The 27554-nt window shown below is 45.6% G+C and overlaps 1 protein-coding gene across 1 annotated transcript; it reads left to right on the top strand.

The window, feature by feature from the left end:
- Positions 1–121: 121 nt before the first annotated feature.
- On the top strand, positions 122–27554 carry LOC137331657 (E3 ubiquitin-protein ligase rnf168-like). The gene is made up of 6 exons (XM_067995599.1): positions 122–637; positions 1169–1245; positions 9323–9499; positions 13776–13912; positions 22738–22810; positions 25911–27554. Exons 1-6 carry the CDS (start codon positions 313–315, stop codon positions 27081–27083), a joined length of 1962 nt encoding a protein of 653 aa, XP_067851700.1. The 5' UTR covers positions 122–312; the 3' UTR covers positions 27084–27554.

The raw sequence follows: 27554 nt of genomic DNA, 5'->3' as shown, positions 1-27554 counted from the left end.
CGCCGGTTATCGGCGCGCAGGCGCAGTGTGAATTGCTGGGGTCGAGCGCGCGCAGGCGCAGTGCGAATTGCTGGGGTCGAGCGCGCGCAGGCGCAGTGCGGGCGAGCGCAGTTCAGGAATGCGCAGGCGCAGAGTTCATTTGCGCTCGAGAGCGGGAGAACTTGGTAGTTCAAAGAAAGCCCGCGGGGACCTCGCCCCTCAGCTGGGCTGAGCAAAGTGAAGGGGGAAATCAAATGGGGTCCGGCGGGATGGCAACAACTGTGGCGTGAAGCCGCTCCCAAACGAGACTAAACCGGAGCTCGAACCGCCGCAATGGGGCGAAAGAAACGGAGCGGCCTAGCGGAGCCCAAAGCACCGGCCTCGGATCCGGATCCACCGCTCTGCCTGGCCGAGTGCTTGTGCCCGATTTGCCAGGAGCTGCTGGTGGAGCCGGTGACGCCGCCGTGCGGACACTCGCTGTGCCGGGGCTGCTTCCAGCAGACGGTGGAGATCAGCAACCTGAGCTGCCCGCTCTGCCGCCGCCGACTGTCCAACTGGGCGCGGGCGCAGGCCCGAGCCGGCAGCCTGGTCGACACACGGCTGGAGGAGCGAATCCGGCGGCAGTTCCCCCACCACAGGAGCGAGGAGCCGAGCGAGGGTGAGTGAGAGCCGGAAAGAATGGAAGTAAAATCAGCGCGGAGCTGCAGGCGGGGTGTGTGGAGAGGAGGGAGAGCTTTGAGTGACAGGTATCATCGGCAGTGGGAACGAGGCCTCTTTCTCCCCCCTCCCCTTTCTCCTACCCCCCCCTTTCTCCCCTCCCCCCCCCCTCCCCTCTCTCCCCCCCCCCCCTCCCCTCCCCTCTCCCCCCCTCCCCTCTCCCCCCCACCTAAACAATAAATTTGGCCAAACTTAATTTTTTTTTTAAGTTTAGTGTATAGACATTGGATAATATAGTTGAGAATTAATGCTTTATGGATAGTAACCAGTTCTTCCCTCTTAATTTGTCAAACCTATAACAGACAGTTGGTGCCACTTGCTCATTTTTCAAACTAAAAACCCATTGGTTTTTGATGTAGACTTTATAGCATGGTCACAGCTGTAATAATGAACAAGAATCCCGGGGATTGGTGGAAATGTTTGCATCAATCAGTAATGCACTGGAAAATTGACCCACCCATTCTTTTCTAAGTTGTCAGATTGTGCCCACCACCTCAACTATGCAAACCTGGTGAAGTTCGACAGGAGTTTGAAGAACAGATCAGTAAGGTGAGAAGTAGAACCTGTAGATTTCTATTCTGTGCAGAACAAATCTACCTAGAGAAATATAGTTCTATGTTTGTGCAGTTGAGTGGAAGACTGGAAAATTTGTATGCATTAGTGTGAATCGTCCTTGCATGGTCTCTACTGACCACTGGTATATAGAAACCTCATCAGACTCTGTTAGGGGAGCTGAAGGATACAGCTACATGTAGATAGAATCAGCAAATGCTCTCAGTATCCTACGGCTACAATCCTGTTTTGATTGTGGAAATATCTGTGGATTGAATATTGTTGATTGTAGTGTTTAGATGAGCAAAAAATCCATAGTATCCTATCTTTTAAATTCAGGGAAAAAATTCTCTGGTTTTATCAATTGTTTTTTCACCTCTTAGGAGAATAATAAAAATACGCCACACTTTCTCTGTTAGCGGGCTCACTTAAGTGACTGGCTATGGGCTTGAGATGAGTGAGGTTCCCATTGCTAGGCCAGGCTTCCTCCCCACATCTATATAGCTGGCTGTACGTCTTTTTCTGCTGTCTTCCCAGCAAGTGGGAGGGCTGTCCCTCCGACTTCCCCATTCAATGATTCGCCAGTAGGCCTATAAATAAACCTGGCTACTTGTTCACGCCCCGTACTTTTGTGGGTATGGGTTTAAAGAAACTATCTCCTGTTCTCAATAAATAGTGACCATCCTGACTAATGAGACAATTAACTTTCATTTTCTTTGTTTGAAATACAGGGAGCCATGACATTCCCAAACTGGCTTGTTTAATTCACATCTTCAAAACCGGCAGCCTATGTTTTGTTATTAAAACATGAGAAAATTCACTGTTATAAAACATGACACTTAAAACAATTCCCAAGTCTATTCTGTGTTGGGAAACCTTCAAAAATCCAGAAACGTGCCATCAAGCTATACCTCCTAGATAAGTAGTGATGTTAACTACACTTGTTGAAAAGTCATCTGAAATCCGAGGCCAAACTTTACATAATGTGGAGATGCCGGTGATGGACTGGGGTTGACAATTGTAAACAATTTTACAACACCAAGTTATAGTCCAGCAATTTTATTTTAAATTCACAAGCTTTCGGAGATTTTCTCCTTCCTCAGGCAAATGTTTCAAGATCTCCTTGAAGCCTACGCATTTATACATATTGAACAATAAAACATGGTGTTTACAGACTGCCCCTGCAACTGCCCGTTGCCAAGGCAATCACCGTGTTCAGACAGAGAGGTGTTACCTGCAGAACCTCCGAATACACATTCAACAAAAAAACAAACAGGGAAAAAAAACAGAGAAAAAAAAAACACAGAGAGAGGCAGAAACATCCGGAAGGCAGAGAGAGCCAGCAAATGACCCATTATATTAAAAACAGATAACATTTGTTCGCTGGTGGGGTAACGTGTAGCGTGACATGAACCCAAGATCCCGGTTGAGGCCGTCCTCATGGGTGCGGAACTTGGCTATCAATTTCTGCTCGACAATTTTGCGTTGTCGTGTGTCTCGAAGGCCGCCTTGGAGTACGCTTACCCGAAGGTCGGTGGATGAATGTCCATGACTGCTGAAGTGTTCCCCGACTGGGAGGGAACCCTCCTGTTTGGCGATTGTTGCGCGGTGTCCGTTCATCCGTTGTCGCAGCGTCTGCATGGTCTCGCCAATGTACCATGCTCTGGGGCATCCTTTCCTGCAACGTATGAGGTAGACAACGTTGGCTGAGTCACAGGAGTATGAACCATGCACCTGGTGGGTGGTGTCATCTCGTGTGATGGTGGTATCTGTGTCGATGATCTGGCATGTCTTGCAGAGGTTACCGTGGCAGGGTTGTGTGGCGTCGTGGACGCTGTTCTCTTGAAAGCTAGGTAGTTTGCTGCGAACGATGGTCTGTTTGAGGTTGGGTGGCTGTTTAAAGGCGAGTAGTGGAGGTGTGGGGATGGCCATAGCGAGGTGTTTGTCCTCATTGATGACATGTTGAAGGCTGCGGAGAACATGGCGTAGTTTCTCCGCTCCGGGGAAGTACTGGACGACAAAGGGTACTCTGTTGGTTGCGTCCCGTGTTAGTCTCCTGAGGAGGTCTATGCGATTTTTTGCTGTGGCCCGTCGGAACTGTCGATCGATGAGTCGAGCGTCATATCCCGTTCTTACTAGGGCGTCTTTCAGCGTCTGTAGGTGTCCATCGCGTTCCTCCTCGTCTGAGCAGACCCTGTGTATTCGCAGGGCCTGTCCATAGGGGATGGCCTCTTTGACGTGGTTAGGGTGGAAGCTGGAAAAGTGGAGCATCGTGAGGTTGTCCGTGGGCTTGCGGTAGAGTGAGGTGCTGAGGTGCCCGTCTTTGATGGAGATTCGTGTGTCCAAGAAAGAAACTGATTCTGAGGAGTAGTCCATGGTGAGCTTGATGGTGGGATGGAACTTGTTGATGTTATCGTGTAGTCTCTTTAGTGATTCCTTGCCGTGGGTCCATAGAAAGAAAATGTCGTCGATGTATCTGGTGTATAGTGTTGGTTGGAGGTCTTGTGCAGTGAAGAAGTCCTGCTCGAACTTGTGCATGAAAATGTTGGCGTATTGGGGTGCGAATTTGGTCCCCATGGCTGTTCCGTGTGTTTGGGTAAAGAACTGGTTATCGAAGGTGAAGACATTGTGATCCAGGATGAAGCGGATGAGTTGTAGGATGGCTTCCGGAGATTGGCTGTTGTTGGTGTTGAGTATTGATGCTGTCGCAGCGATGCCGTCATCGTGGGGGATACTGGTGTATAGTGCCGAGACGTCCATCGTGGTGAGAAGTGTTCCTGGTTCAACTGGTCCGTGGGTACTGAGTTTTTGTAGGAAGTCTGTAGTGTCACGACAGAAGCTGGGGGTTCCCTGTACGATGGGTTTCAGGATGCCCTCGATGTATCCAGAGAGGTTCTCACACAGGGTTCCGTTGCCTGATACGATGGGACGTCCGGGTGTGTTGGCTTTGTGTATCTTTGGGAGGCAGTAGAAGTCTCCCACGCGGGGATTACGTGGGATGAGAATGCGTAGGATGCTTTGAAGGTCTGGATCGAAGGTCTTGATCAGTTTGTTGAGCTGGTGGGTGTGTTCTTTGGTCGGATCTGCGGGTAACCGTCTGTAGTGTTCCTGGTTGTCCAGTTGTCGGTATGCTTCTTTGCAATAGTCTGTTCTGTTCTGTATGACTATGGCTCCTCCTTTGTCCGCTGGTTTGATGACGATGTTGCGGTTGGTCTTGAGAGCGTTGATGGCGTTGCGTTGTGCTCGGGTGACATTCTGGACTGTCTTCTGAGTGCGGCTGATGAATCTGGCATTGACGCATTTCCTGACAGCTTGAGCATACATGTCCAGCTGAGGGCAGCGACCCTCCGGAGGAGTCCAGTTTGACTCTTTCCTCTTCGGTTGCTGTACCGCGGATCCCTCTGTCTGCTGTTCCGGATCGTCGATTGTCTCATTGGGTTCGCTGCTGAAATCTTGGGGTTTGTGGTAGAATTCCCGGAGCCTCATTCTCCTGATGAATTCCTCTGTGTCCGCCGCGAGACTAGTGGGGTCCATTTTGGTAGTGGGGCAGAAATTGAGCCCTCGGCTGAGAACTTCGATTTCGTCTGGTTGAAGGGTGTGGTCGGATAAATTGACAATAGACTTCCCTGTGGTTGCAACCGTGGTACCAGGGGAAGCTTGGTCGTTGCTGGTGGTGATGCCGAGTTTCTCAAGCTTCCTGCTCTTGGTTTTCATGTAGGCAGCGTAGTTCCGTTGCCTATGGATCACAATGTCTTCACCTTCGATAACCAGTTCTTTACCCAAACACACGGAACAGCCATGGGGACCAAATTCGCACCCCAATACGCCAACATTTTCATGCACAAGTTCGAGCAGGACTTCTTCACTGCACAAGACCTCCAACCAACACTATACACCAGATACATCGACGACATTTTCTTTCTATGGACCCACGGCAAGGAATCACTAAAGAGACTACACGATAACATCAACAAGTTCCATCCCACCATCAAGCTCACCATGGACTACTCCTCAGAATCAGTTTCTTTCTTGGACACACGAATCTCCATCAAAGACGGGCACCTCAGCACCTCACTCTACCGCAAGCCCACGGACAACCTCACGATGCTCCACTTTTCCAGCTTCCACCCTAACCACGTCAAAGAGGCCATCCCCTATGGACAGGCCCTGCGAATACACAGGGTCTGCTCAGACGAGGAGGAACGCGATGGACACCTACAGACGCTGAAAGACGCCCTAGTAAGAACGGGATATGACGCTCGACTCATCGATCGACAGTTCCGACGGGCCACAGCAAAAAATCGCATAGACCTCCTCAGGAGACTAACACGGGACGCAACCAACAGAGTACCCTTTGTCGTCCAGTACTTCCCCGGAGCGGAGAAACTACGCCATGTTCTCCGCAGCCTTCAACATGTCATCAATGAGGACAAACACCTCGCTATGGCCATCCCCACACCTCCACTACTCGCCTTTAAACAGCCACCCAACCTCAAACAGACCATCGTTCGCAGCAAACTACCTAGCTTTCAAGAGAACAGCGTCCACGACGCCACACAACCCTGCCACGGTAACCTCTGCAAGACATGCCAGATCATCGACACAGATACCACCATCACACGAGATGACACCACCCACCAGGTGCATGGTTCATACTCCTGTGACTCAGCCAACGTTGTCTACCTCATACGTTGCAGGAAAGGATGCCCCAGAGCATGGTACATTGGCGAGACCATGCAGACGCTGCGACAACGGATGAACGGACACCGCGCAACAATCGCCAAACAGGAGGGTTCCCTCCCAGTCGGGGAACACTTCAGCAGTCATGGACATTCATCCACCGACCTTCGGGTAAGCGTACTCCAAGGCGGCCTTCGAGACACACGACAACGCAAAATTGTCGAGCAGAAATTGATAGCCAAGTTCCGCACCCATGAGGACGGCCTCAACCGGGATCTTGGGTTCATGTCACGCTACACGTTACCCCACCAGCGAACAAATGTTATCTGTTTTTAATATAATGGGTCATTTGCTGGCTCTCTCTGCCTTCCGGATGTTTCTGCCTCTCTCTGTGTTTTTTTTTTCTCTGTTTTTTTTCCCTGTTTGTTTTTTTGTTGAATGTGTATTCGGAGGTTCTGCAGGTAACACCTCTCTGTCTGAACACGGTGATTGCCTTGGCAACGGGCAGTTGCAGGGGCAGTCTGTAAACACCATGTTTTATTGTTCAATATGTATAAATGCGTAGGCTTCAAGGAGATCTTGAAACATTTGCCTGAGGAAGGAGAAAATCTCCGAAAGCTTGTGAATTTAAAATAAAATTGCTGGACTATAACTTGGTGTTGTAAAATTGTTTAAAACTTTACATAATTAGCTGAATCAAGATTGGGTGCAGGATGTTGTACCTTTCCTTCAAAAGCTTGATCTTGGGAAAAGTTGACAAACCAGCAGGCTTTTTTAATGCCAGTTATCTGGTACGGGGGCATCTCTGGAACATAGCACTGTGTTTATCTTCGAGAAGATCAAAGTCAATTGAAGACTAATTACTGCCGCTTGTTGTCAAATCTTGTGGATGCCATATCACGTGAGAATCTTTTGTACCATTTGCGTCACAAAAGCCTGGTGTCGGGTTACCAGTTTGATTTTGGTGCAAACTTCTGCTTTATCTTATGGTAGAGAAATGGAGCAGTTCTGTTGATGTTCTGGTTTTGTGCTGGGCATTAACTCTTGACACTTCGTCTGCATTTAAAAGGCATGAAAATTGGAAAGCCCAGTCAGAAGGTGAACGTTAACAAATATCCTCATCAGCCAGTCTACTCCTCCCAATGACTTAGCTGTTTAAGGCAGTGAGTAGCTGAGCTATACAGACCGGAAAGGACGAAAGACTTGCATGTGTATATAGTGGTTTTCACAATCTCAGGATGTCCTGAAGCTCTTTACAGCCAATGAAGTACTTGTTGAAGTGTAGTCATTGTAATGTAGGAAACGCGGCAGTCAATTTGCACACAGCAAGCTCCCACAAAGTGTGACAATGACCAGATAATCTTTTTAATGTTGGTTGAGGGATAAATATTGGCCAGGATACTGGGGGTAACTCCTGATCTTCGAAATAGAGCCGTGGGATCGTTTACGTCCACCTGAAAGGGCAGACAGGGCCTCGGTTTAACGTCTCATCCGAAAGACAGCACTTCCGACGGTGCAGCACTCCCTCAGTGCTGCACTTGGAATGTCAGCCTAGATTTTGTGCTCAAATCTCTGGAGTGGAGCTTGAACCCGTGTCTTTCTGACTCGGAGGCGAGTGTTATCCACTGAGCCACAGTGGACACCAGTGGTCCTAGATTCAACTCTCAATCTGTGCTGTGATAGCTAATCTCCATTGTAGCAGTAGCAGGGGAGTTTAAAAAATCAGTCAGAATTGCTGCTCTTAATCGCTATCCAGTGTCCCTTGAGCATGCCTGTGTGGGGTCAGGATCACTTGGCTGTCATGTCACCTGAGTTGAGTACCTGCAATACCCACTTTCTTGGTTCACATAGAGAATGGTTATTTAGATGAGTGCCCAGTATTGTGAAACTGTATCTCAGTAAGGAGTTAATGCCATCAGAAGAAGAGGGGAGAAATGGCCACCCTTCTGCATTGCCTTCAACTATATATAGAAGTTCAAGAACAAAAGAATAGGGGTACAGTACTTCATTGCTGGATAGATACAGTGGTACATGTGCCCAATCACTATAACAACACCACCTGCACGTTCCCCTCCAAGTCACACACTATCCCGACTTGGAAATATATCGCCGTTCCTTCATTGTCACTGGGTCAAAATCCTGGAACTCCCTTCCTAACAGCACTGTGGGAGAACCGTCACCACACGGACTGCAGCGGTTCAAGAAGGCGGCTCACCACCACCTTCTCAAGGGCAATTAGGGATGGGCAATAAATGCCGGCCTTGCCAGCGACGCCCACATCCCGTGAATGAATATTAAAAAAAATAAGCAGTGACTTGTTAAAAGCAAATTCTGCTGTTTAGCCTTTGTCGAAGACATGATTCTAATTTGTTGACTAGGGCTGAGCTTTCTTGAGGATTTCTACTTTTCCATCATTTAAAAAAAAAATGTTTAGCCTTTTTTCCATCTAATACTATTATGTTAAAAATATTTAAACACTTTTTCATTACCAATTGATTTTGGACAGGCCCCAAGTGATCATTACATCTGAAGGTGGCAGCTGCACAGTTTGAGCAGCGCATCAGGAATTCAAACTGCTGTTGCACTGCAGGAACTGCGGGTACACCATCCAATATGTTTTCTTGTGCAAAAGATCAAATTCATTTAATTAAAGCTGGAATAATATTAAAAATTGATGAAGGGAAAGATGCCTAAAAGTTCAATTTAAATCTAACTGAATTGCTTGCTCTGAGTGTTGCTTAAATGCCAGTGAAGAGAACTGAGAACAGGCAATCCCATTACATTTGAATTTAATCTAGGTGTTTTATCTCCTTCCCTTTTACAAAGAATTCATCCCAGCAGAAACCGATCAGCATAATTGTCTTATACTGATCAGTATAATGGATAGGGGGCGGGGGAGGGAAAGACCTCCTAAATACAAATGGGTTTTGTTTAATAGGATTTAATCCATATATGTGCCCGATCACTCTAAGTGGTGACTTACTAAAAGCAAATTCTACTGTTTAGCCTTTGTCGAAGACAGGATGCTAATTTGTCAAGTAGGGCTGAGCTTTCTTGAGGATTTCTACTTTTCCACCATTTAAAAAAAAATGTTTTGCCTTTTTTCCATCTAATACACTTTTTTAAATGACCAATAAGTTATTAAACTCTCTTAATGAACATGGTTGAATCTGCTTTTGTAAGGTTATTTAAAATTTCTGGGATATTAATTGGTGCAGATTACTAAAGGTGCACTGATAGGTATTTGCCCTCTTAGTAACCAGCACCAATGAGAGAGTTTATGAAAGGGTTCATAATTGCTTGTGGTAGATCCATAATGGCAAGATTAGAATCTGGATACAGTTTCTTCAGCTGTAGATAATGAGATATGCTAAACACTGGATTTACTTCACAGTTGAAGGCAGAACGTCATGCTCGTGAAGAGGAGGAACACCGAGCCAGTGAAGAATTCATTCAGAAGCTATTGGCAGAGGAACAGGAGCAAGAAGTGCATATGGAACAGCAGAGGAAAGAAATGGATGAACAGTTGAAAAGAGATGAAAAACTAGCTAAGATGCTGAGTGAGGAAATAGTAAGTAACAGATGCGCTTGTCTGCTTTCATGGTGTGTGCTGATAAGTCTCAATTAGTTCACGGATTTTCATTAAGCTAAAGGAATACATTGTTACTTAAGAAAAGAGATTGATTTAGAAGTGCCTCCATAATGCATTTCAAGGTCAATGTTCAGAATGTTGCATAAGCATAGAAGTGGGTTAGAAGTCAGGAAGTTTATCTTTTCGCAGAGGGTCATCAACCTTTGGAAGAAGTTGCCGCCTTATGCACGAAGTGCAGATTTGCTGCAAACATTCAGAAGAAAGCTGGACGAGTGCCTGTCTGAGGCTAATATCACAGCATGCAAAAGATATGTGGAGTATTGGTCTCCTGGAACTCGTTTTGATTGCTTTCAAGGGTTGGAGAGGAATTCCCTGAATTTTTTTCCCCCCTCAATTGACCTAGGTTTTTTTTTAATAATCATTTTGCTTCTGCCAGGAAATTGCATGGCTACTGATGGATGGGGTCCATTGGAGATCATGATGCTTCGTTGCATTGAGTGTATGAGGCAGACTCGATGGGCCAGCTGCTCTTGTCATTTTTGTATGTTGAAGTGAATGTATTTGTTAGATCACAGGGAACCTGAAAGAGAAGCGACTGTCCCAGCATGGAGTGCAATTTTCATAAACATTTTAACTTTGGGCAGAGTTTTTAAAAAAACTTGCATTTATATAGTGCCTTTCAGGATGTCCCAAAGCACTTTACAATCCAATGAAGTACTTTTTGAAGTGTAGTCACTGTTGTAATGTAAGGAACCAATATGCACACTGCAAGATCCCACAAACAGCACTGTGATAATGACCAGCTAATTTGTTTTAGTGATGTTGGTTGAGGGATAAATATTGGCCAGGACACCAGGGAGAACTCCCTGGCTTTTCTTTGAGATAGTGCCATGGGATCTTTTACACCCACCTGAGAGGGCAGACAGGGCCTCGGTTTAACGTCTCATCCGAAAGATGGCACCTCCGACTGCAAGTGTCAGCCTAGATTTTTTTTTTAAACTCAGTCCCTGGAGTGGGACTTGAACTCACAACCTTCAAGTACATAGCTTTCAAACTGAAATTCGTTTTATTTTTAAAGTTCAGGATTTGCGCCTGTGTTAATAGCACTGGTGCCTCAGTGGATAACATTCTGGTTGATTTGTCCGTGGTCATTGCCAGTTTCGATGATTGAAGAGGTAAAATATTTAGATGTTCAAAGTCCTTGAATGTGTTGCCAATCAGATCTGTGCCCATTTCTGTCTCAATTCCCTGTTTCAATCTCTCCAATCATTAGGTTTTCCCCTCTCCCACAGCACCAAAACAGCTCTAACCAAAGTTGCAATACATTTTCTGTGACTGGTGCATTATCCCCCCTCTACTTCTGAGGCTTCTGACACAGTCGACCCCACGATCCTCCTCTAACACCTATCTAAGTGTAGCAGAGGATCTCTGCTGGAGGTAGAAAAGGCACACCTCCCACTGGTGGCTATGCCTTCAGATGCCTAGGCCTAACACTCTGGAAGTCCCTTTCCAAACTGCTATGCCTCTCCACCTCCCTCTTTTCCATTAAAACCATGCTTTTGGTCACCCTTCCTAATATTTGCTTCTTTGGCTTGGTGCCCATTTTTTCTCACTTCTCTAAAACACCTTGGAATGTTTTCTACATTAAAGATGGTGTATAAATGCAACTTGTTGTCTTGCGTAATCTGTTCTATGTTAAGCAGCAGGACGTGTCAATTTCTAGAGTTGCAGGCTTGGCTTCAGCCTACTACAGGAGGGATCGCTGGCCAAGAACATTCCCTCAGAAGCTCTGTTGTGTTTTTAGGTTATTACACTAGATATTTTCTCAATTATAGCTGCACTAGCCACTCGTGTAAGTAGACCTTGCATCCTCTATGACCTGGAGCACACTTTTTCTCATACAAGTGAGACCCAGGCATCATAACAAGAGAATTCTTGCTTATACACCACTACATGATTCTCCTTGAAAGTGGACTTGATGCACGTTCTTTCTATATACTTTGGACCAATGAGTGGTTTTAATAGAGGAACAAATAGGAAACAGTGAAATATATATTTCTTAATGTCCCCTGACATAGTGAAGATGCAATTTGCTTTCTCTCTAAATATAGTCTCTGATCAGAAGTTTACTTGCTGGAGCCACAATCTAGACTAAATTCCCGTTGCTAATCTTGAACTCACTCTAAAATGCCAACAACTCTGTATTGGCTGCGAGGTTCTCGCTGACTATTCACTGAAAACTGGTGCTGGTTGTAGCCTGTTATATAATATTGTTAAAAGTCTTGGACCACAAACTATCCATCACATAGAGCTCCAACCAATTAGTGAACCTCCCCTCTTCTCAAAAGAACTCAAACAACTCTCAATCAAAGTCACTGTCCCAGGCTGGAGATATTCTTTAATCAGGCCACATCGTGCATCCCTGTATGGCCAAAAACTTGTTCTCTAGAAAAAGTGTCTTTTTAAATTTGGACTGGGCAGTGAAGTATGAGCTTTCTCTCTGACTATCTCCAGTAGCTGTGCTGAGGTCAGCTACTGGTACCTCTTATGTTCCCACTTGGCTTGTAATATCCAGGCTCCCTTGGACAGTCAAATCGCTAAAGTCATTTGGCCCTTAACTTGCCACCACTCTGCACACCTCCACTGTGTTCAGAGCAGACCCTGCAAAACCTCTGCCTGAAACCGTGTTGGCTTCCTGACTCCTGTTTGGTGGAAGAAGCCCATGTAGTCAGCGGCTACCTGTGCTGAATTAATTAAACTTGCACCTCTTTGTCCAGCCCTGGCATCCTCTTCGCTAAGATTTGGCCATAACTCTCTTGGTATCTACACCATTCCCATTAAAAGCCTAGAAGGGCATGGTCAATGACATGCTCACTTGCACCCCATATGTAAAGTATTGTAGCCAAACTCTGGTTCCCCTCCCCCAGTCCCTCCATGCGAGCAATTCTGCCTTTGTGCTGCTAATCTTGTATCGGGCATGGATGCACTATAATGAGAAACATCCTTTGTGGTGTAGCCCCTTTGGGTTCCATTCACTACGATCAGGCTTAGGTAATGAGAGATCATGTCTACGTCTGCAGTCACAACACAATTGGCAGTCTCAAATCACGATCATCTGCAGTCTCCATGACTGCGCCACAAGTGTTCTCCCCGAGATTCATCCTTTGAACCAGAACTGTGCCCTCGATTAATTGGATTTGTCAACCTCTGCCATTTTCCCATGTTTTACTCTTCCACTACTTATGTGATTCTCCACTAAAGCTGTTTGAGAAATTGTAAGTCAGCTTACCTTAGATAAATTAAATAAATTCTTTTCAGGAAGGAAGCAGTTTTTTCTCTAGTATATTCTGCAAATTGAAGATTGCAATTTACTAAGCCTACAGGGTAAACTCATACATGAAACCTCAAGATTTCAGTGAATGATTTTTCTGCTGCTAGCTTCACAACTTGTCATGGTTGGCTCAGAACTCCTGACCTTTTGGGTTGCTAGCCCAGTGCCATAACCACTGCTCTATTGTATGGTCTAACATTTGCAAAGTGGAACCTTTCTTCAACTGTGTCACTTCACATCTGTGCATATTTAGACTGGGTGCTTCTCTAAGCACCCTCAGACCAATGGTCCAGAAGGTCCTAGATTTTCTAGGGTTCCTAATCAGTTTTGGGGAGGGGGGGAATCCCAACTTAGCTGCTGCAGGGTCTTTTTGTTGCTTGATTCCAGACACTTCTGGCCATTGTTTCACTACCACTAGACTGTTTCAAAACCAGCAGCCTCAAATGCTCGCTCTTATAGCGGTGAAGATACAGCCTCAACATTATGCATGTATCCTAGGGCTGATTGTCAGCAGTCATATCTGCGGTGCTTGATACAAAATTCTTTGAGACAGTTGCAGCTAAATCTCTTGCAATGTTGTTCTTGAGCTGCTCTACTTTTGCACCAGTATATAACTGTCTCAAGTGGTAGTGTTAAGGCTAACTTATTGAGTGAATTGCATTTGCAAACTCCAGAACTGTCCACATTGATGATTCTTAGTGTATGAGCCCAAGGGACATGGACCCAGAAACATTTTCATGACACAGTCAAGTTTGACCTTCAAACAGTGTGGCTAGCTGCTGTTTAAAGTCTAAATCTGCAACATGAGCTATATAAATAAGTAGGAAGGGAATTATTCCCAACCACTGATGAAATGAAGTGTGCAGCTGTAAACATTTTTGTGATTTTATATTTCCTTTATAGATGTCTGTTGTTTCTCTGCAGATTTCACTATCTAAGACGCTTCCAGAAAGCTTGAGCAGTCGTACAAGACAAATTTCCTCAAAACCCAATTCTTCATCAGTCACCAAGGGAATCAAATTGACTGCACACAACCCCAGCCATACAGGAGATATACAAAGGTAAATAGAGGTACAAAGGGATCACTAACCCAACTACATCGGGATCATTCTTCTTCATTCAGTAGTTTGGAGGACGAGTTCATGGAACTCATTCAAGACAGTTTTCTAGAACATGTAAAGGAATCAACTAGGGAACAGGCTATTTTAGATCTAGTATCGTGCAATGAGACAGGGTTAATCAGTAATCTTGTAGTTAAGGGTTCTCTGGGGCAGAGTGATCATAATGAGTTTGGGAGTGATGTAGCTAAGTCCAAAACTAAGGTCTTAAATTTGAACAAGGCCAATTATGTAGCTATGAGGGGTGAGTTGGCTACAGTAGATTGGGAAATTATATTGAAAGATATGACTGTAGAAAAGCAACGGTGAACATTTAAAGAAATCATTCATAATTCTCAACGAATATACATTCCCTTGAGGAATAAAAACTCCACAGGGAAAATGATCCAACCGTGGCTAACTAGAGAAGTTAAGGCTAGTATTGGATTAAAAGAAGATGCTTACAATGTTGCCAAATAGAGAAAAAAAGCCTGAGGATTAGGAGGGTTTTAGAAATTGGCAAATTGATAGAGGGAGAAAATAGAATATTAGAGTAAACTAGCAAGAAATATGTAAATAGATTGTAAGAGCTTCTACAAGTATGTAAAAAGGAAGAGATTAGCGAAAGTAAAAATGGGTCCCTTAGAAGCAGGAACAGGAGAAATTATAATGTGGAATAAGCAAATGGCAGAGACATTAAACAAGTATTTTGCATCTGTCTTCCCAGTTGAAGACACAAAAAACATATCGGAAATAGCGGGGAGCCAAGGGTCTAATGAGTGAGGAACTTAGACTAGTAAAGAAAAAGTACTGGAGAAAATAATGGGACTAAAAGACGACACATCCTCTGGACCTGAAGGCCTACATCCTAGGGTTCTAAAAGAGGTGGATGCATTGATTTTGATCTTCCAGAATTCCCTAGATTCTAGAACGGTCCCTGTGGATTGGATGGTAGCAAATATAACCCTGCTATTCAAGAAAGGAGGGAGAGGGAAAAGGGGGAATTATAGGCCAGTTAGCCTGACATCAGTAGTAGGGAAAATGCTAGAATCTAATAAGGATGTAGTAACAGGGCACTTAGAAAATCATAATATGATTAGGCAGAGTCAACACGGTTTTATGAAAGGGATGTCGTGTTTGACAAATTTAGTTTTTTGAGGGTGTAGCTAACAGGGTAGATAAAGGGGGAGCCAGTGGATGTACTATATTTGGATTTTCAAAAGGCATTTGATAAGGTGCCAGATAAAAAGTTGTTACAAAAGGTAAGGGCTCATGGGGTTGGGGGTAATATTAGTGAACCCATTTGGTTCACTAATGTCCTTTTAGGGAAGGAAACCTGCTGCCCTTACCCAGTCTGGCCGATATGTGACTCCTGACCCAAAACGATGTGGTTGATTCTTAATTGCCCTCTGAAATGGCCGAGCAAGCCACTCGGTTGTAAAATCTCGCTACGAAAAGTCATAATAAGAATAAAACCGGACGGACCACCTGGCATCGGACCACTAGGCACCGGACACGACAAAGGCAAACCAAGCCCAGTCGACCCTGCAAGTCCTCCTCGCGAACATCTGGGGACTTGTGCCAAAATTGGGAGAGTTGTCCCACAGACTAGTTAAGCAACAGCCTGACATAGCCATACTCACAGAATCATACCTTTCAGCCAACATCCCAGACTCTTCCATCACCATCCCTGGGTATGTCCTGTCCCACCGGCAGGACAGAGCAACCAGAGGTGTCGGTACAGTGATATACAGTCAGGAGGGAGTGGCCCTGGGAGTCCTCAACATTGACTCCGAACCCATGAAATCTCATGGCACAGGTCAAACATGGGCAAGGAAACCTCCTGCTGATCACCACCTACCGTCTTCCCTCAGCTGATGAATCAGTCCTCCTCCATGTTGAGCACCACTTGGAGGAAGCACTGAGGGTAGCAAGGGTACAGAATGTACAATGTCCATCACCAAGAGTACTGACTGAGCTGGCCGAGTCCTGAAGGACATAGCTGCCAGATTGGGCCTGCGACAGGTGGTGAGCGAACCAACACGAGGGAAAAACCTACTTGACCTCGTCCTCACCAATCTACCTGTTGCAAATGCATCTGTCCATGGCAGTATTGGTAGGAGTGACCACCGTACAGTCCTCATGGAGATGGAGTCCCATCTTCGTACTGAGGACACCATCCAATGTGTTGTGTGGCACTATCACCGTGCTAAATGGGATAGATTCAGAACAGATCTAGCAGCTCAAAACTGGGCATCCATGAAATGTTGTGGGCCATCAGCAGCAACAGAATTGTATTCCAGCACAATCTCTAACCTCGTGGCCCGGCATATTCCTCACTCTACCATTACCAATAAGCCAGGGATTCAACGAGGAGTGTAGAAGAGCATGCTAGGAGCAGCACCAGGCGTACCTAAAAATGAGGTGCTAACCTGGTGAAGCTACAACACAGGACAACGTGCATGCTAAACAGCGGAAGCAACATGCTATAGACAGAGCTAAGCGATTCCACAGCCAACGGATCAGATCAAAGTTCTGCAGTCCTGCCACATCCAGTCATAACAGGAGGAGGAGGCTCTGTAAACATCCCCCTCCTCAATGATGGCAGAGCCCAGCACGTGAGTGCAAAAGACAAGGCTAAAGCGTTTGCAACCATCTTCAGCTAGAAGTGTCGAGTGGATGATCCATCTCGGCCTCCTCCCGATATACCCACCATCATAGAAGCCAGTCTTCAGCCGATTCGATTCACTCCACGTGATATCAAGAAACGGCTGAGTGCACTGGATACAACAAAGGCTATGGGCCCTGACAACATCCTGGCTGTAGTGCTGAAGACTTGTGCTCCAGAACTAGCCAAACTGTTCCAGTACAGTTACAACACTGGCATCTACCCGACAATGTGGAAAATTGCCCAGGTATGTCCTGTCCACAAAAAGCAGGACAAATCCAATCCGGCCAATTACCGCCCCATCAGTCTACTCTCGATCATCAGCAAAGTGATGGAAGGTGTCGTCGACAGTGCTATCAAGCGGCACTAACCAATAACCTGCTCACCGATGCTTAATTTGGGTTCCGTCAGGACCACTCGACTCCAGACCTCATTACAGTCTTGGTCCAAACATAGACAGAAGAGCTGAATTCCAGAGGTGAGAGTGACTGCCCTTGACATCAAGGCAGCATTTGACCGAGTGTGGCACCAAGGAGCCCTAGTAAAATTGAAGTCAATGGGAATCAGGGGGAAAACTCTCCAGTGGCTGGAGTCATACCTAGCACAAAGGAAGATGGTAGTGGTTGGAGGCCAATTATCTCAGCCCCAGGATTTCCTCAGGGCAGTGTCCTTGGCTCAACCATTTCAGCTGCTTCTTCAATGACCTTCCCTCCATCATAAGGTCAGAAATGGGGATGTTCGCTGATGATTGCAGAGTTTTCAGTTCCATTCGCAAGCCTTCAGATAATAAAGCAGTCCGTACCCGTATGCAGCAAGACCTGGACAACATCCAGGCTTGGGCTGATATGTGGCAAGTAACATTCGTGCCAGGCAATGACCAGCTCCAATAAGCAAGTGTCTAACCACCTCCCCGTGACATTTAATTGCATTACCATCGCCGAATCCCCCACCATCAACATCCCTGGGGTCACCATTGACCAGAAACTTAACTGGACCAGCCACATAAATACTGTGGCTGTAAGAGCAGGTCAGAGGCTGGGTATTCTGTGGCTGTGACTCACCTGACTCCCCAAAGCCTTTCCACCATCTACAAGGCACAAGTCAGGAGTGTGATGGAATACTCTCCACTTGCCTGGATGAGTGCAGCTCCAACAACACTTGAAGCTCGACACCATCCAGGACAAAGCAGCCCGCTTGATTGGCACCCCATCCACCACCCTAAACATTCACTCCCTTCACCACCGGTGCACCGTGGATGCAGTGTGTACCATTTGCAGGACGCACTGCAGCAACTCGCCGAGGCTTCTTTGACAGCACCTCCCAAACCTGCGACCTCTACCACCTGGAAGGACAAGGGCAGCAGGCAAATGGGAACACCGCCTGCACGTTCCCCTCCAAGTCACACACTATCCCGACTTGGAAATATCGCCGGTCCTTCATCGTCCCTGGGTCAACATCCTGGAACTCCGTACCTAACAGCACTGTGGGAGAACCTTCACCACACGGACTGCAACGGTTCAAGAAGGTGGCTCACCACCACTTTCTCGAGCAATTAGGGATGGGCAATAAACGCTAGCCTTGTCAGCAACACCCACATCCCATTAACGAATTAAAACAAAAAGATTGATTCCTGGAATGAGAGGGTTGTCTTATGAGGAGAAATTGAATAGAATGGGCCTTTATTCTCTGGAGTTTAGAAGAATGAGAGGTGATCTCATTGAAACATAAAATTCTTAGAGGGTTTGACAGGGTCGATGCTGAGAGGCTGTTTCCCCTGGCTGGAGAGTCTAGAACCAGGGGTCATAGTCCTCAAGATAAGAGGTTGGCCACTTAGGACTGAGATGAGGAAAAATTTCTTCACTCAGGGTTGTGAATCTTTGGAACGCTACCCCAGAGGGCTGTTGATACTTAGTTGTTGAGTATATTCAAGATTGAGATCAGTAGATTTTTGGACACTAAGGGAATCAAGGGATATGGGATTGGTGGAGTTGAGGTAGATCAGCCACGATCTTGAATGGCGGAGCAGGCTCGAGTGGTCATATGGCCTACTCCTGTTTCTTAAGTTCTTGTTTTCATTCCTGCACCTTCAACATAAAACTAAAGTAAGCTTGGGTTGCGAATGAGGGAAAATCATTTTGGGTACTGTTTTTTTTAAAGATGTGGCTGCCGGTTCCATAAAGCGTTTCTCATTTTTCTTTTGCTCAAGTGAGATTTATGAGCAGTTTGTTTCCTCAAATTTATAGTAATGTTCAAACCTGTTAGGTTGTATGAAACGTTGAGGTCATGGCAGATGCAGTGCAGTGTGTCTACTGATGCTTATCCTGCTCCAACATAGACTTTTTTAAAAATCTGACTTGTGAGCACAGTGTGATCAGAAAAGACACATGAGGTGGGAAGCCAACATATGCCACAGGACTAAGTTTAGGAATAGGATGGGTAACTTGTTCTAAGCAGCAATGAACAGTGTGTGTGCACTGTCCAGGAATTGAAGATCAACATAGAAGTCGACGACTTGTTTGGGCTCCACCTCCTTTTGCCTGAACAGTGGTTGATCCATAGAAGACAGCACCATCTGGACAGAATTTTGTTCGTATCTGTAACTATAAATTGGAACTAGAATCAACAACTCGTGCTTATATAGTGCCTTTAATGTAGAAAATAGTATCAAGGCGCTTCATAGAAGCGTAATCAGACAAAAATCTATGCCGAGCCCAGAAGGAGATATTAGGAGGGGTGATAAATCTTGGTCATAGAATTGGTCTTTAAGAAGGATCTTAAAGGAGGAAAGTGAGGCGCAGAGGTTTAGGGAGTGCATTCTGGAGCTTATTGCCTAGAAGGCTGAAAGCACGGCCACCAATGGTGTGCACCCCTCCATTCCTTTTGCAACAAGAGGTCAAAGTTAGAGGGATGCAGAGCTGTAGGGCTGGAGAAGGTTACAGCGATTGGGAGGTAAGGCAGTGAAGGGATTTAAAAATGAGAATTTTAAATTGGAGGTGCTGGTGGGGTCGGGAGCCAAAATAGGTCATCAAGCAGAGAGATGAGGTGTGAGCAAGAGATAGGGTACATGCAGCAGAGTTTTGAATGAACTGAAGTTTATGGAGGATAGAAGGCTGCTTAGGAGAGCATTGGAATATTCAGGTCTAGAGGTGACAATGGCATGAATGTGAATTCCAGTAGCAGCTGTACTGAGGTGGGCAGTGTTACGGAGGTGGAAGTGGATGGTCCTTGTGATGGAGAGAATATGGAGTTGGAAGCTTGGAGTCAAAAAGGACGCCAAGGTTGTGAACAGTCGCTTTCAACCAAAGACTTGCCGGGGAGGGGGGTGGAATCAGTGACGAGGGTATGGGGTTTGTGGCAGGGCCCAAAGATAATGGTGTTAGTCTTGACAATATTCAACTGGTGGAAATTATGCCTCCCATCGAAGACTGGATGTTGAACAAGGATGATAGACAGTGGAGGGATTGAGAGATAGTTGGGAGGTAGAGCTGGGTATCAGTGTACCTGTGGAATCTGGACCCATGTCTTTGGGTGAAGTTGCCAAGGGGAAGCATGTAAATGAGGAGGAGGCCAAGGGTAGATCCTTGGGGGACTCCTGAGGTCATGGTTTGAGGGGTGGGAAAAGAAGCCATTGCTGGAGATGACCTGGCTATGAGTAGATAAGTAAGAGAGGAACCATGCGAGGATAGTGCCATTGAGCTGGGCAACGGAGGAGAAGCATTGGAGGAGGATGGTGTGGTTGACTTTGTCAAAGGCTGCAGAGAGGTTGAGAAGGATGTCTCAAATTCAACACCATCTAGGATAAAGTAGTCCGCTTGATCGGCACTTCATCCACTAGCCTAAACATCCAACACTGCGTTTGCAGTGTGTCCTATCTGCAGGATGTCATTTGTAATTTTTAAATTCATTCTTGGGGTGGCAGTGTCACTGGCAAGGCTGGTATTTATTGCCTATCGCTAGTTGCTCTTGAGAAGGTGGTGAGCTGCTGCCTTGCACCGCTGCAGTCAATGTGGTGAAGGTGCCCCCACAATGCTGTTAGGTATGGAGTTTCGGTATTTTGACCTAGTGACGATGATATGCGATATATGTCCAAGTCAGGATGGTGTGTGACTTGAAAGGGAACTTGGAGGTGATGGTGTTCCCTTGCACCTGCTGCCCTTGTCCTCTGTGTTGGAGGTAATGGGTTTGGGAGGTACTTCTGAAGAAGCCATGGCAAGTTGCTGCAGTGCATCCTTTAGGACACATTGCAATCGCAGTACGTCAGTGGTGGATATTTAGGCTAGTGGATGAAATGCCGTTCAAGTGGTCTACTTTGTCCAGGATGGTTTTGAGTTTGAGTGTTGCAGCTGCACCCATCCAGGCAAGTGGAGAGTATTGCATCACATTCCTGATTTGTGGATGGTGGAAAGACTCTGGGGAGTCAAGAGATGAGCTACTCACTGTAGAATACCCAGCTTCTCACCTGCTCTAATAGCTATATCGTTTGTGGCTGGTCCATGGCGATCCCCAGAATGTTGATGAGAGATTAAGCTATGGTAATGCCATTGAAAGTCATGGGGAGTTGGTTAGGCTTTCTCTTGGAGATGGTCATTGCCTGGTACTTGTGTGGAACTGAACAAAGATTAAAGCCAAAAAGTGCACCTGGTGGTGTGACTTAATCTGCTTTCGATTTGACTAAAAATTAGTTGTAATTTTTTTTTTAAAAAAAAGCACAATTCAATTTTGACTTCCTTAATGTAATCTCTAAGCTTGTGAAAAGAAATGCTTATTTGTTGACTTTAATATGTCCAGCTGAATGGGATTGCCCTTGCTTGGTTTCACTCTTACCTATTGAATTGTAGCCAGTGCATCTCCAGCACAGTTACCTCCTCCAAGAATCTATCCTTAGACCTCTCCTATTTCTCATCAATGTACTTCCCCTTGGTGACATCATCCGAAGGCATGGCATCCAGTTCCATTTATACACTGACGACACCTAGCTCTCATCCTCTGCAACACCTCTCGACTGCCCCACCACCTCTCTCAACTGCTTGTTGTCACGTTGCTTGTCTAACGTCCAGTCCTGAATGAGACACTATTTCCGGTTAAACATTAGCAAGACCAACGCCATTGTCTACGGCGCTTGCCACCGATTCTATCCGGCTCCCCGGCCACTGTCTTAGGTTGAAGCCGATTGTTCACAACATTGGTGTCCTATTTGACCCAGAGCTGAGCTTCTGACCCCATATCCCTTCCATCAGAAAGACTGCCTACTTCCACCTCTAACATTGCCCGTCTCTGGCCATGCCTCTGCCCCTCGGCTGTCAAAGCCTCATCTATGCCTTTGTCACCTCCGGACTCGACTATTCCAGTGCTCTTCGGGCAGGCCTCCCATCCTCCACTCCAAAAACTTCAGATCATTTAAAACTCTGCTGCCTGTATGCTAACGCACCAAGTCCCGAACCCCAAACTATCCAATTTAAAATTCTCATCCTCGTTCAAATCCTTTATGGCCTCGCCCCTCCCAATCCCTAAACTCCACCAGCTCTACAACCTTTTGAGAATTTTGCATTCCTCCAACTCTGACCTCTTGGTCATCTACCACTCCTGTTGCCAAACCATTGGTGACCGTGCCTTCAGCTGTCTAGGCCCGTAGCTCTGGAATTCCTTCCCTAAGCCCCTCTGCCTCTTCATTTCAATCTCCTCCTTTAAGACTCCTTAAACGCACCTCTTTTATCCAGCTTTTACTTGTCCCTTCTAGTATCTCCTTTGGATGAGCGTTGATTTTTGTGTGATTTCGCTTCTGTAAGTGCCTCGGGATGTTTTCCTACAATAAGAGTGCTAGATAAGTGCAAGATGTAGTAAGATTCTTATTAGAGAGAATGACATTGCTTATTTCTCAAGTTTGTTGTCGTATGTAGATGCCACATTTATGACCACAAATTTATACGTTTAAGCTTATAAGTTTATTTAAGAAATCTTGCTCTGGTAACAGTACCTTCTGCTAGTTAAGTGGGGTGTTTACACTGGCATTAATTCTGCTGCAAGTTTACATTGCTGCTATTTGTTCTAAAACTAGTACTCTTACAGTACCAGCTTGAGTTACTAGAAATATTATTTCATTTTAATTTTTTTTCCTCTTTAGGTACTTATCTCCCATTTCACAAAAGTATCAAATAGCTGAAACCAGTAGACAGAGGAGCAGTGCTTCTGCTACAGTAAGTGTTTTTGAGATAGATTAGTTTAACAATTCTTATGCAGTGTAGCTTTTGCATGCAATTTTAATTTAATGGAGGGGGCAAACTCCCATATTATATGTGGGCCCTAGAATTGCAATAGTTTCCTGTTGCAAATTCGGGTCTATTGCAGTTACCTTCTCTGGTTTAGTGGTGGCAGGTCTGAGTGCCTTACTGTTATGAGTTGGTATCTGATTTCTCAGTGGGTTGCCACCAACGTGATAACCTATCCCCTTGATTGGGAAAGTGTCTAGTAAGTAAATGGAGATGATGCTGAAACATTTCTAGAAATGCTAGCAAAACCTGAAAGCAATACTAGGTGTAACTTCTAAGATGGCACATCTTGCCTTGTGCATGGTCAGGAGGCCACCTACTAGGGGATGGCAGAGTTCCTTTCACAGCAGGGAAGTTTTCACTCCTGAGTTCAAGATAGTAAGGGGAGAAAAGCAGGTGTCTAAAGAGGATCTTGTACGTTTAAGTGCAGCCAATGGCACCGCTCTATTGTCTCTTTGTGGGACCAACAAACTCTCAAAAATGTGGTTCTACAAAGCTGACTTCGGGTTAAGGCCATCAATTCCTGAAGAGTGAACATGGGGAGTCGGTCTCCAACGTTTGTGCTCTAATTACAATTTGATCTCCATATTGCACAATGTAGCCCAGTAAAACTGCCTCCAGATTGAAAAGTAAAAGGAGAATGACAATGAGGGTTACTTTTCCTAAAGTGGAACAATAAAAATAGGTAGCGTAACAGTAGTTTGAGTGCCTTCAAACTCCATGTCCCAGTGTTATCTTTCTAAAGCGTTACTTTTTTTTGGTTTGTGGTAGAAATGGTGGTGGACAATTAACGGGAGGAGGAGCTTCTGTAAACATCCCCATCCTCAATGATGGCGGAGTCCAGCACGTGAGTGCAAAAGCCAAGGCGTTTGCAACCATTTTCAGCCAGAAGTGCCGAGTGGATGATCCATCTCTGCCTCCTCCCGATATACCCACCATCACAGAAGCCAGTCTTCAGCCAATTCAATTCACTCCACGTGATATCAAGAAATGGCTGAGTGCACTGGATACAGCAAAGGCTATGGGCCCCAACAAGATCCCGGCTGTAGTGCTGAAGACTTGTGCTCCAGAACTAGCTGCGCCTCTAGCCAAACTGTTCCAGTACAGTTACAATACTGCATCTACCCGACCAATGTGGAAAATTGCCCAGGTATGTCCTGTCCACAAAAAGCAGGACAAATCCAATCCGGCCAATTACCGCCCCATCAGTCTACTCTCAATCATCAGCAAAGTGATGGAAGGTGTCGATGACACCTTCCATCAAGCGGCACTTACTAATAACCTGCTCACCGATGCTCAGTTTGGGTTCCGCCAGGACCACTCTGCTCCAGACCTCATTACAGCCTTGATCCGAACGTGGACAAAAGAGCTGAATTCCAGAGGTGAGAGTGACTACCCTTGACATCAAGGCAGCATTTGATTGAGTGTGGCACCAAGGAGCCCTAGTAAAATTGAAGTCAATGGGAATCGAGGAAAACTCTCCAGGGCTGGAGTCGTACCTAGCACAAAGGAAGTTGGTAGTGGTTGTTGGAGGTCAATCATCTCAGCCCCAGGACATTGCTGCAGGAGTTCCTCAGGGCAGTGTCCAAGGCCCAACCACCTTCAGCTGCTTCATCAATGACCTTCCCTCCATCATAAGGTCAGAAATGGGGCTGTTCGCTGATGATTGCACAGTGTTCAGTTCCATTCGCAACCCCTCAAATAATGAATCAGTCCGAGCCCACATGCAGCAAGACCTGGTCAACATCCAGGCTTGGGCTGATAAGTGACCAGCAACATTCGTGCCAGGCAATGACCATCTCCAACGAGAGAGAGTCTAACTACCTCCCCTTGACATTCAACATCATGACATTCAACAGCATTACCATCGCTGAATCCCCCACCATCAACATCCTGAGGGTCACCATTGACCAGAAACTTAACTGGACCAGCCATATAAATACTGTGGCTACAAGAGCAGGTCAGAGGTTGGGTATTCTGTGGCGAGTGACTCACCTCCTGTCTCCCCAAAGCCTTTTCCCCCATCTACAAGGCACAAGTCAGGAGTGTGATGGAATACTCTCCACTTGCCTGGATGAGTGCAGCTCCAACAACACTCAAGAAGCTTGATACCATCCAAGACAAAGCAGCCCGCTTGATTGGGACCCCATCCACCACCCTAAACATTCACTCCTTCACCGGCGCACAGTGGCTGCAGTGTGCACCATCCACAGGATGCACTGCAGCAACTTGCCAAGTGTTCTTCGACAGCACCTCCCAAACCTGCGACCTCTACCACCTAGAAGGACAAGAGCAGCAGGCACATGGGAACAACACCACCTGCATGTTCCCCTCCAAGTCACACACCATCCCGACTTGGAAATATATCGTCGCTGGGTCAAAATCCTGGAACTCCCTTCCTAACAGCACTGTGGGAGAACCGTCACCATACGGACTGCAGCAGTTCAAGGCGGCGGCTCACCACCATCTTCTCAAGGGCAATTAGGGATGGGCAACAAATGCCGGCCTCGCCAGCGACGCCCACATCCCATGAACGAATAATTTTTTAAAAATTGCATCACCAGTCTATGTTCTCCTAAACTCTGTTACTAGCCTCCTCACTGTTCACTACATTTCCGAGTTTTGTGTCATCTGCAAACTGCACTGTATACCCAAGTCCAGCTCATCCATATATTAATCAAAAAGAGCAGCGGTCCTAATACGGATCCCTGGAGAACATCAGGGATCCGTATTAGGACCGCTCCAGTCTGAAAAACAACCGTTCACCACTACTCTGCATTCTGTCCCTTAGCCAATTTAGTATGCATGCTGCCACTGCCCCTTTAACACCACAGACTTCAATTTTGCTAACAAGTCTATTATGTGGTACTTTATCAAATGCCTTTGAAAGTCTATATACACAACTTAAGATCAGATGTTAAAACAAAACCAGTGAGAACATTCAGCTGAGGCATAGAATAAGATATTGTGTACAATTGTGTTAAAATATTGTACTGTATTAACTCAAGTTCTAATTTTTTTTATTCAGGAGAGCAAATGTACTGATGCAGATGGCATAATTTCGTTTCAAGAAAACAGTGGTTCATTTGCAAATACTTGTGCTTTTCGTTGTGAAGATGAAGAGGAGCAGGAGCCAGTCTCCAGTTCAGCCGAGTCAGTGTTAGCCCAATGTATTGAAGGAACTCCCACTGCAGCCATCACAGATTGTCAGCAAATAGGCGAGCACAACCCAGAGGACAACGAAAATGAGATGGCGGGAGTTTGCAGCAGTGTGCGGAAGGGCAGAGAGAGGTGCAAGGAAGATGTACCACTTACAGAATTGAAGGTAAATTCCATTAATAGTAATGGTGAAAATGATTTGTTGGATTCTGCGATAGTGCCAATTTTAAGTCATAAACTTGATTATGCGCACACTAGTACAAGCCATTGTGGTTCTCGTAGTATAGACTGCGCAGAAGTACACTGTGATGAGGGAGTTGCATTGCAAAAGCCAATCCAAGATCAAGGCACAAAACACAAGATTGTGAACCAAATTCCCATTAAATTGAAAACGGTTGTGAAAAGAAAAATGTGGACTTCCTCTGAAGTAGACGGAGAAACTTGCTTCACTGTTAAAAAGAAAAAAGTTTGTCCTAATGTCCATAATGAGCCCAGTGAAACCACTCCACTTTCTCATGGAATCTTTCATGAAGATCAACTCTCAGAATGGGAGAAAAAACAATTTGAAAAGCAGAGGATGGAAGAGCAGGACAGACTGTTAGCATTACAAATACAGAAAGAACTTGACAAGGAGATGCAGACTGTTAACAGAACAAGAGGATCACCTGATGCATATCTGCTTCGGACCAACAAATCACCTCCCACAAATTGTGAGAAAAGGGTTCTAGCTAAAAACCAAAACCCATTGGAGACACGAAAGGGCCGTCGAACTTCTAAAAGCTTGTGGCGATCACAGTGCAACCCCTCCAAACTAGGTAAGAAGCAAACAACGCTCACAGATTCTTCACCTACAACAAGCAGACGGAAAAGTAGAATCAGGCAACACCCAGCAAGCGAAGCTAAAAATCGAATGGCCCTACGTCAGAGACCACTTAATTGCACAGACGGCAACTCTGCAGCATTGATTCCTGTCGATGAACTGACAAACAGTAATAAACAACAGACTATCGTTGAAATGTTCCAGAAACATGCCACTAAATAACAGGCTTGGGCCAAAATTCATCCACCATTTAGACTGTTAGTGCTTCATTGGTTTGTTTGATGTGGCTTAGAGTTCTTCATAAGCCTCTTCTTTGCCAGATTCTCACCCTGTTTGTCTAAATGCAGTTATCCAACATTCTGAAGCTTTGCTGTAGACTACATCGAGCTTCAAATCCTCCTTTAAATTTATTGGAGCAGTCGTTTCTGTTAATGTTATAACAAGGTTGTACAATTGAGAAGATTTGTGACCTTCATGTTTACACTAGCTTTTCTCTATAAACACTTGTAAACGAAGATAAATTTCTGTTGGGATTCCTAATTCCTTTTTAAGCCGAGTGGTCTGTCTTCAGGGCACTGCAATAGCGAAATGAAAACATGCAGTAATGGCTCTGATTTACTTGTGTCCAGAATTTAATGCAGTTTAACATATGATTTGGTTCATGTAATCTAATAAATCCAATTATATTAAAAA

Source organism: Heptranchias perlo, chromosome 13 (assembly GCF_035084215.1).
Source record: "Heptranchias perlo isolate sHepPer1 chromosome 13, sHepPer1.hap1, whole genome shotgun sequence".
Taxonomy (NCBI): domain Eukaryota; kingdom Metazoa; phylum Chordata; class Chondrichthyes; order Hexanchiformes; family Hexanchidae; genus Heptranchias; species Heptranchias perlo.
This window is presented reverse-complemented; position numbering and strand designations above follow the sequence as displayed.

Bases quoted from the DNA above. Each gene is read 5' to 3' on its own strand.
- LOC137331657 (XM_067995599.1), top strand. From the start codon at position 313: ATGGGGCGAAAGAAACGGAGCGGCCTAGCGGAGCCCAAAGCACCGGCC. The intron at 638-1,168 runs GTGAGTGAGAGC...TTCTTTTCTAAG, and splicing joins GAGCGAGGAGCCGAGCGAGG to TTGTCAGATTGTGCCCACCA. The intron at 1,246-9,322 runs GTGAGAAGTAGA...TTTACTTCACAG, and splicing joins TTGAAGAACAGATCAGTAAG to TTGAAGGCAGAACGTCATGC.